This window comes from Asparagus officinalis, chromosome 10 (genome assembly GCF_001876935.1).
Source record: "Asparagus officinalis chromosome 10, Aspof.V1, whole genome shotgun sequence".
Classification (NCBI taxonomy): domain Eukaryota; kingdom Viridiplantae; phylum Streptophyta; class Magnoliopsida; order Asparagales; family Asparagaceae; genus Asparagus; species Asparagus officinalis.
Window position 1 is genome coordinate 8,535,413 of NC_033803.1, and position 10,686 is coordinate 8,546,098.

The 10,686-nt window shown below is 36.2% G+C and overlaps 1 protein-coding gene across 1 annotated transcript in view; it reads left to right on the forward strand.

The window, feature by feature from the left end:
* LOC109826422 overlaps nt 9,668-10,686 on the forward strand; it is a 7,180-nt gene continuing 6,161 nt past the window's right edge. The window contains exons 1-2 of the mRNA XM_020393455.1: nt 9,668-9,738; nt 9,891-10,139. Coding sequence (XP_020249044.1) covers nt 9,668-9,738; nt 9,891-10,139 — 320 coding nt within the window. The remainder of the gene's footprint in view (nt 9,739-9,890; nt 10,140-10,686) is intronic.

The following is a 10,686-nucleotide window of genomic DNA, read 5'->3' on the forward strand; positions in this document are numbered from 1 at the left end:
TATATATATATATATATATATATACGTATATGTACATATGTATATATACGTACACATATATACATATGTGTACGTGTATATATATATATATATAATATATATATGTACATATGTGTGTGTGTGTGTATATATATATATGTGTGTGTGTGTGTATAAGCTTATGTGAACTTAAGTGGATAGAAGACATTGTCTACCAAACTTTTTATCCACTCATCTTGCTTTTAGATTTGTACTATCAAGAGATGCACAAATCTTAAAAGACTCTTCATATCTTTCACATACCCCAAGGCAATATGAGTGGCTAAAAAGTTTGGTGGACAACTTTTTCCTATCCACTTAAGTTAACATAAGAATTACTCATATAATATTATTACTTCATATCTTTCACGGATCCCAAGGCAATATGAGTGGCTAAAAAGTTTGGTGGACAACTTTTTCCTATCCACTTAAGTTAACATAAGAATTACTCATATCTAATATTATTATAAAAGTGGGTTGCTATGTTAAAACATTTCTACCCAAAATACCCTCAAACAAATGCACATATATATACATGATCACATAAATATACTCAATATAATGTGATAATTAACCCCTACTACACATCCATCCATACATACATGAACACACATACAATTATCCATTTAAATTCTCTATCAACCCATTAAACACCCATCACCGTTGTAACCTCCACACTTATTATTCCTACTGGAAACACACCAATTATTCATTTAACCATCACCATAATGTCACCACTACTCCCCTTAATGTCCTATTAATCTAAAATTTAATCGTACAACCCTTGATCTTCTATCATCTATAACACTCATTCTCCTCTCCTATATACCTACTACCTTAAACCCAAAGCTCCATGACTACCTTAATTTCTACCTTAAATGACTAATATCTTCAATCTTTAACCTTAATTCTTCTCTTCTATATATGCACAACATTGATATCAGTCAAATGCCTAATAGAATATGTTCTTACTTCTTAGGGTTTCCATTACCCACATCCGTGATGCCTAATAGACTATGTTCTTAGGGTTGCCATTACCCACATCCATTTCGCCTAATAAAAACAACCTTAGAGGTCACTATTAGCCACATCATTGACGCCGCCAACTAAATTGCCATCCTCCACATCAACAAATCCGTCATCGAGGAATAAAACATTGGACATAGTCGTTAGTAGAGCTGACGACAAACGCGATGTCAACAGAAGCGACCATGGCGACAATTGGGGAGGAGGGGTATCCATCGTGGTTATTGATGGGGATGAGGAGGCTATTTTACAGTTGGATCTGCTGCATATGAAACCTACCGTTGCAATGATTCAAGATGGGAATGTGCATGCAATTCAAGAGTATTAACAAGGGACTTGCTGCGTTGCCAATGAATAATAGGAAATATTTTGTGTTGTATATGAATATACATTTTTCATGTTTTTCCATATTTAATACACATAAAATGTAGTTGCATGCTAATTTGATGTAAAACCCCGAAATTTTATAATGAAATGGTGTGAATAAATAGTAATAAATCTTTCTTTGGTGATAAATAACCATATATATATAAGATGTATATATTTTTACCAGGGTTTGGGAACCCAGCAGGTGTATACAAGTGAGAGAAATCGAGTGATATATGGCCAGCAGGTGAAATGCCTACAGAAGGCATTTCTGTGCTGAGCGGTCGACCGACGCGGTCGACCGTGGCGGTCGACCGGTGCGGTCGACCGACCAGCGTACAGAGAGTTTCAGGCTTCGTTTTCTTTTACGGTTCTGTTTCGGGTCTTTGGGTTTCGGGTCGGGTTTGTAAGTGGGTATATATATGCTACTGTTCACGAGAGAGCCTCCCTCAGAATTGAAACCAAAACCCTAGCCCCCTTCCTCTCCCCTCTCAAAAACCCTAACTAGACCTGGTGATCTTTGAGGAGTTCGGAGGAGTTGCAGTGGGAGTTTGCAGGTCAGATCGAAAGAGAACCATCTCCAGAGCAGTTGCCAACACCCAAGGCGAGTAACTTCTCGCCCAACCCCCACCCCTTTCGTTTTCATGTCAAGAACTGAGTTTTATTGGGTTTCATTGAGCCAAATTCGTATTTTTGAATAGCTAATAGAACATTATGGCATAAAGTATGAGATTAGTGTATTCTTTGTTCTTAAAACTCACCAATGGTTCCTGTTTAAAAGATCTAGATCTGAATCTAGCTTAAAAGAAGTAAAAAACTTATTTTTTTATTGTTAACAATGGGTAGATCATGTTTATATATATATGGGATCTTGTTGACCAAGTTTTAAAGGTTTAAATTCGTGTTTTACTGCTGCATAACATTTCCATAAAGATGGGTATTCGTTTTAAGATTTTTGTTTTAGGTTTCGAGCTGACAGAAACCCGGTCGACCGCGACGTTCTTCCGGTCGACCGCAATTTATTTCGGTCGACCGCGATTTATTTTCGGTCGACCGTGACGTTCTTCCGGTCGACCGCAATTTATTTCGGTCGACCGCGATTTATTTTCGGTCGACCGCGACGTTTTTCCGGTCGACCGCCAGTCGCATACCAGAGTGCGGTCGACCGGTGCGGTCGACCGCCGCACTATCTGTTATGATTTTCTGTTCTGGATATTTTTGGGTATATTACTTAGGTTCGGGGGTTTGCCTGGACTATCTGACCTTGATATTTAGTCTCACTATGTAATCCATGCATGATAGATGACCTGAGGGTATGATTTGGAGACTTATACACTGTTTGAGTGTAGATTGATATAAGTAGACTTCATTATATACATCCCAGCGATATTTCCTCTATGCCACAGTCCTCGTGTTGGACTATAATCCATAGAAGTCCTCGTGTTGGACTATAATCCATTCCAGTCCTCGTGTTGGACTATAATCCATTTCAGTCCTCGTGTAGGATATTTGCCACTTATTCTATGAGTTGGAAACTACCTTATAAAGTTCCTGTTTCGGACATAGTTTTTAACCCTGCACATGACCTTCTCACAGAAGTTCACTACATGATTTTGACATGACATTCATGTAGACTATGATATGGTACTGCGCTTGTGTTCTGAGATTTGTTGTATTTCATTTATTATTGTTCCTGTATTAGAACCTCGGGTTTGGTGATTAGGAGTTTACCAATTTGAGATATAAGGTATATACATGAGGGTTTCCTTGTCTGGATTATTTCGCTCGACGTACCTATTCTCGTGTTGTAAACTTCTAACTACTAAAACCCTCTTTAGCAAGACCAATGATTTTAGATCTATTATATATTACCCTTGGGGTTGGTTGTGATGTTGCTCGCTAGCGCTTTGACGCTCGTTGTCCCTCCCCCTTTCAGGTCACGAGCCAGGAGCACGGAGAGTCGCAGGTTGATAGTGGACTACTTTAGTGTTCAGCTTTACATTTTAGCTATGTAATAATTTCTTTGGGCTCCACTGTAGTTGGTATTATACATTTGAGGACTATGCTATAGATGTTGTAAAGGCTGTACGCCTTATATCCTTCATTCAGACTTGTTGTATTTGAGGCTTGTTGAGAACCTCAGTATATTCATTTCAGACATTGTTTTTGTACTATCTGCATGTTGGATGATGAAATAGCATTTTGATCCCTATTATTCCATCAGTTATCTCTTGTATTATCTTTTACTTGCTTTTTGTACCTACACCTGTTATTGACTCTACTAGAGTGATAGAACTGTGATGGTGAAACATGTTTGCACCGGTGTGATGCATGGCAAGTTTGACATTCTTCGGTTTCACCAAAAGGGGGGGGACCCCGGCAATGGGCAAAGGCCTGTGTGACCCAGGGGCGTCAATTTGATCCATATATACTTAAAAATATTGTTAGCCAAATAAATTCGATAAATGCATGACATGAATTATTGTTGTAATGTGGAAATGTTGTATCAAATCATCGCAGAATGAGAAATTTGAATCTTATCAAATGAAAGTTTTATTTTGGTAATGACATTGAAGCTACTGGGCACATATTATCTAAGAAAATATTAGATCATTCATTGTTATAATAAGGAGTCCTTCTTTAAACTGAGCAACTTATAACTCATCTAGTAGGAGAAACCACCCACAATTCCCATAAGGTCACATTACGGATAGGCTTTGTCCAAAAAGCCCGCCGTTCCGGGCCCGGCCCGGAGCCGCGCCCGCCTCGCCTAGGAAATTGAGCAACTGTCAGGGTTCCGGCCTGGGTCGCGGGCTACCTCAGGCGACGGCCCGCCCGCGGCCCGACCCGACCCGGGAACAGGGCTGACCGCCGGCACAATCTGAGCCGGCACCCGGGCACAATCCGATGCCGGGGCAGCCCGGGCCCGGAGCCCGGGCCGGGCAGCCCGGGCCCGCAGCCCGGCCCGGGGGCAACGGTCACCAGTGGTGACCGTTGCCTGAAAAATCCGGCCCGGCCCGGCCCGGTCACAACGGTCAGATTTGGCCTTTTGACCGTTTTGCCCCCAAAAACGGTCAAAAACGGCTATTTTGTGAGGTTGTTTTGGTCATTTGCCTAGGGGGCTGGTTCTATAAATAGAGGGGGGTTTTCATTTGTTTTCTTCACACCAAAAACTCATCTCTTCTCTCTTATACTCTTATACTCTCTCTTATACTCTTATACTCTCTTATTTATACTTTCTAATCCTTTCATCAAATGGCTTCCGGATCTGATTATGAAGAGCAAAACATATCTCCCGATCCTGAATTGAGTCCTCCTACTATGAGTCCTCCTACCGAAGTTAATCTCGAATCCGGTGGCGACGAATCTGCACCAAGAGCTCCTAAAAGGCCAAGATCCGGTGTGTGGAATTTTTACGAGAAGATCGACGTCACCAAGGATGAACACGGTAGGATCCTCACCCAGAAGGCTAAGTGTGCTTTGTGCGGCAAGATTTTTCAAGCTCATCATAAGAGCGGCACCAACCACCTGAAACGTCATTTAGATAAACACAATAAAGGCTAGACTCCTCAAGGTGATATCTGACAATCTATGATTTCTCAATCCTCCTCTTCTGGTAGTCTCGGTAGTTGGAACTATGACGCTGCCAGAGCCAGGAAATGCGTAATCAGGTTTATCATTCTTAAAAATCTTCCTTTTAAATTAGTAGAAGATGATGAATTTGAAGATAGGTTTAGAGATGGTTTTTATCCCGGATTTACAAAATTTTCTCGTCAAACCTGTCAACGTGATATTTTAATATTATCAGGAGGAACAAGGAAAAATAATTTCTTATTTTAAAAATTTAAACTGTAAATTTTCTTTAACTTCTGATATTTGGACATCTAGAGCACAAACTGGATATTTATGTATCACAGCACACTGGATTGATGAAAATTGGCAAATGTTTAAAAGAGTTGTTTCTTTTATTGCAATAGAAGAGTCACATACTGGTGCTAATGTTGCAAATTTAATAATTGAAGAACTTATGAAATTAGAAATTTCAGAAAGAATATTTTCTCTTTCACTAGATAATGCAAGTAATAACAATGTAGCTGTTGATTTTATCAGATCAACTCTGTCATTGCCATGTCATGGTGATCTTTTTCATATTATGTGTATCTGTCATATTTTAAATTTAATTGTTCAAAGTGCATTTACTGAAATTAAACTCATGATAGAAAAGGTTAGAACAGTTGCTTATATGCATAATGCTTCTGAACAAAGACTTAAAAGATGGAAACATGTCATGGTGATCTTTTTCATATTAGGTGTATCTGTCATATTTTAAATTTAATTGTTCAAAGTGTATTTTCTAAAATTAAACCCATGATAGAAAAGGTTAGAACAGTTGCTTATATGCATAATACTTCTGAACAAAGACTTAAAAGATGGAAACAATTTTGTAAAAAAAAAATGTAAAGCCCAGACTAATTCCAAAAGATGTTGACCATAGGTGGAATTCCACCTATGCAATGTTAAGTATAGCCATAGAATATAAAGACATTATAACTAATTTTATAAACTATTATGCTTCTAGTTCTAGTTCTGGTAGCACTTATGGAATAACTGAAGATGAATGGACAATTATATGTAATTTAAATGAAATGTTATAAGTTTTTTATGATGTTACAATATTATTATCTGGCTGTTATTATCCAACCATTACTTTAGCTGCTTTACAAATTTTAAATATTCACATTTTTTTGGGGAAATATCGTATGGATGATACTTTTGGACCTATGATTTTTCAAATGGAGAGCAAATTTAATAAGTACTTTAGGCCTATTCCTCATATTTTTGGTTTGGGGGTTCTTATTGATCCATGCTTGAAGGATATTGGTCTTCAAAGTTTGTTACAATCCTTGTATGGTAATCAGATTATAGACTTAGATGATAGAACCACCCTTACTGCTACTACTCATCATTTAGCTATTAAAAATTATTTTCAAACCTTATATGAAGAGTATGCAGCTAGACATGATGTAGCTACACAACAGTCTACAGCTTCGGTTTCTTTGAGCTCATCCCGAGGTAAAAGTGTAAGTTTTGATAGGTATGCAATGGTAGCTGAGCTAACTGGTGGATCTGAATTTGGATCGTCATCATTGGAGGTTTCTGAAATAGATGAATATTTATCTACTTCTTTAGTTAAATGTCAATGAAATGCTTTAGATATTTTACAATGGTGGAAAGTATATGGATCAGTTTCATAGCCTATACTTTCCACCATGGTTCGTGACTTACTAACAATGCAGGTTTCGACGGTAGCTTCGAAATCCGCCTTCAGCACAGTAGGACGTTTGATCGACGACCATAGGACATGCTTAGATCCATATACTATACAAGCGGTGATGTGCTTACAAGATTGGTGGAGGTACGAGAAGTGAACGCAAGGCATCGATCGGATGGCTGGAATTGAAGATAAATTTGAAGAATTGGGACTAGCAGATAGATATAAAGAATAAATTATAATTTTTATATCTTAGTTTAAAATTTGTAAATAATTATTTTGGAAATAGTTACAAATGATAGTGATATAGGTGAGTAGGTGCCAACCTAGTTGGGATGTACTTATCTATTGTGATGCGATGAATTCCAAAATAAATTTGTACTTGTAATTTGTAAATGATTTATTAATTATTAATAAAGAATTTGTTTTTATCATTTTTTATTTGTAATTTATGTCATTTTAAGTGATTAATAAAATTATTGTTTTTTATTAATTTTTCTTATCTTTTTTTTATAATTTAAAATTTAAATAAAATTTTAAAAATTGATAAAAAAATTCCGGGCCAGCCCAAAACCCGGCCCGGTCGGGCCCGGGCCTGGGTCCGGGCTCCGGTTTTGCCCGGGCCGAGCCGGCCCGGATGGACAGGTCTAATTACGGATTCATGAGAACATATGTGGTTGCACTTATCATCTACCTCTTCTCCCTCTCCCTCTTTGTTTCATGTGAACAGAGATAGAAGACATGGTTGAAGGATACTTATAACAACCCATTTGTTCAAAAACAATAATAAAAAATGGCTTTTTTCAATATTACTCCTTAAAATATTTTATATTACTATAAGGTCACTAACTTCGTACTTATTTTGAAATTAGTCTCGCAAATTAGTGAAACTCCTATTATGACACCTAATTCTTAAATTATTTTAAAATTAATCCATCCAATAAAGAGTAGATGTACAATTTGAGTGATTAATTTGAAATAACTTATGAGAATCAGGGGATTTAATAGCAATTTTAACGATTTTAGCAGTTAATTTTAGAGTAAATAAAAAATTAGAATATCTAAAATTGATTTTTAATGATTTGAGGAGCTTATTGGAAAACATGAAAGATTTAAGGGACCAATATATAAAACCTATAATATGCAAATAAAATAATATGAGTTGAGCCCATTTATAATATAAAAAGATTAGAAAAAAAAGGAAAGATAGAGAATTCATGTCTCATTTAGGAAAGTGGTCTAAGATAATTGGAGTCTCTCTAATAACTACTTATTATTCATTGTAACGGATCCAAACTATAAGTAAATACTCAGGAAAATATGACACATTACTTAAAATATTACTTTTTTGCTTTGAAACAAAACCATCCACGTGCAATGCACGTATATTATATTAATATGTATGTGTGTGTATTCCCTCTAGAGCACACATATGCTAAATTTCCCCATAAAGTGATAGCTATGGTGTTGAAATTGATAAAAGAATAAAATATATATTAATATTTATATTATAACATATATTTATGTATATTTCATACAAACAATATTAAATCGTAACTTACTCATTATCATGTTATAAAATATTATTTTTGACTTCACCTTCATTCAAAAGGTTATCTAAATAATCCGGAGGTTTATTAAGTAGAGGTAGTTTAACTGTTCCCCCTCTACAACAAAAGGACAAGAGCTTTGCTACAGGGACTCAAAATATGAGACCAATAGGGGGACAAGTGAGGTGTCCCCCTCCTATTGGATAATGAGTTGGCCATCATTACCTCCTATTGGATAATGAGTTGGCCATCATTAATGATGGCCAACTCATTATCCAATAGGAGGGGGACACCTCACTTGTCCCCCCTATTGGTCCCATATTTTGGGTCCTTGAGGAATTTTTCAAAGGAGAATTCAGGATTTTACTATGTCTCCCCTTATCACTTCGTTTTTCGTACCACGTTATAGCCTAACAGTATGGACATTTAACATTAAGGCCCCCCATATTTTGTATTTGTTCACATCCTACACATAAAAAATAAAATAAATTATTATAGAACATGCATCATTGATATATATTACTAAGACTAATATTGAATTAAACATTTTTCATACGAACATGAGCATAAAGGCTATTGTATGTACATAAGTATGCATTATTTTTTAATATTCGGTAGTGAAATAAAATTTATGGAAAATTATTACCAATTCATAAAATATAAATTTACCTTCATTTGAATGGTTAATGGTCACATTACCTTCCTTGCCACTTATTGAATTACTATTGCCAATTCTATATTTTATTGAATTGGATCCTCGTGATTTATTACACTTATTTGCTCTAAAACGCCTCGTTTGTTTGCTACCCATAAATTTTCACAGTAAAAAGCGTAAACTATTTTCTAGATATTATTTTAAAATTTCAATATCAGTCTTAAAATTCAAAATGAAGAATAAATTTTGATTTCATGCCTTGATTTGAACGCATGTTTGTACATATGACACTTGGTGAAGCATTTGAATTTCCTTCTGGTATATTACAGTCTGTAGAACTTGATATGCGTATGGTTTTTCGATTCAAGCATTTAAGATTTTCAATTTCCTGGGAACTTGTAAAATATCCACAAATTTTAATATTACTCATGAACTTTATAGCCTTTTATAAATTTGTGTTTATATTGTTCATTAAAAATAAAAAATTATGCTCAAATATGTCGAATTCTTTAAAGATGAAGTTCATATGTGCATCTTTACCTTATCTTCATCATCAAGACTAATAATCCTTTAGTCTGAATTCTCAATGACTGATTTGCTATTTATTTTCTTTTACTATGAAAAACGTCGTTTAGATAGTTATGGAAGAATAAATTCCTCGTATCTTCGTCCTAAAGCATAATAAAAAATTGATAAAATAGTAAAAAAATACATCCATGAATTATTTATGTCTGAAATATATTTATAAATTCAGTATCGACTTTTGCATTTCTATGTCTAATGACATTTGCAATATCATCACCACATAATGTAGGTATATTTGCATTTAAGTCTGCAATTGCAGTCAAGTGGTAATTTCAAACCCTCAAGTTCTCCACAATATCAATTATTCCTTCATATGCCTCATTCCAAAAAAGGACGAAGCTATCTCCTCTAAAGATTTCCGGCCTATAAGCCTGATAAACAGCTCTTGCAAGATTTTTTCTAAAGTATTGGCAAATAGGCTCAGTAAAGTAATCCACCTCCTCATTGACAACTCTCAGTCTGCTTTTCAATCAGGCAAATCTTCCTTGGACTCCTTCCTGCTAGGCCATGAAATGATTAACTTTTGTTCCTCAGGGAAAAAGGATGTTTGTGCAATTAAAGTGGAGTTCAGAAGAGTCAACCTGCTCGATAGAGAGGGCTTTTGTTCTTCATATGTGAGAGTTCTTTTGAAGGACTCTAGCGAGAGGTTGCACTCTCTTTGGTTAGAGTACCTCTTTTAGAGGAAGACCCAAGTAGGAGTATAGGGGAGGAGCCAAATACAACCGAGAATTTCAGCCGCATTGAATTCCTTTCTGAGGGATTTTGCCAAGTTAAAAGAGGTTGGATTTCTGATGATTAGCACAGAGCCCGGAAATACTGCCAAAAATAGAGAGGATTCTTAAGAGTACATGTCAGATGGATTAGCCCTAGAAGAAGATGATTGTATCGCTCTGCCAAACTGTATGCGTTCTTATCGAGTTGAGATTACCTCTTAAGTTAAGGTTTGGAGAGGTCTCCAGAGGCTAGCACTGCATCTAATGCATCTGACTAAGACATCTGCCACTAACGAAATAAGAAGGGGGGAGAGAGGACCTCCTTGTTTAAGTCCCTTGAAGCATTTTGAAAAGGAGGTAGGGTCCCATTTACCAGGAACTGCTGATTTAGATGAAGAGATTGATGTTGTGGATCCAAGAACACCACTTTGGGTCCATAAACCTCTGCTTCTAAAAGAGATAGAAAAGGACAGTTAACACAATCAAAGGGCCTTCATAAAA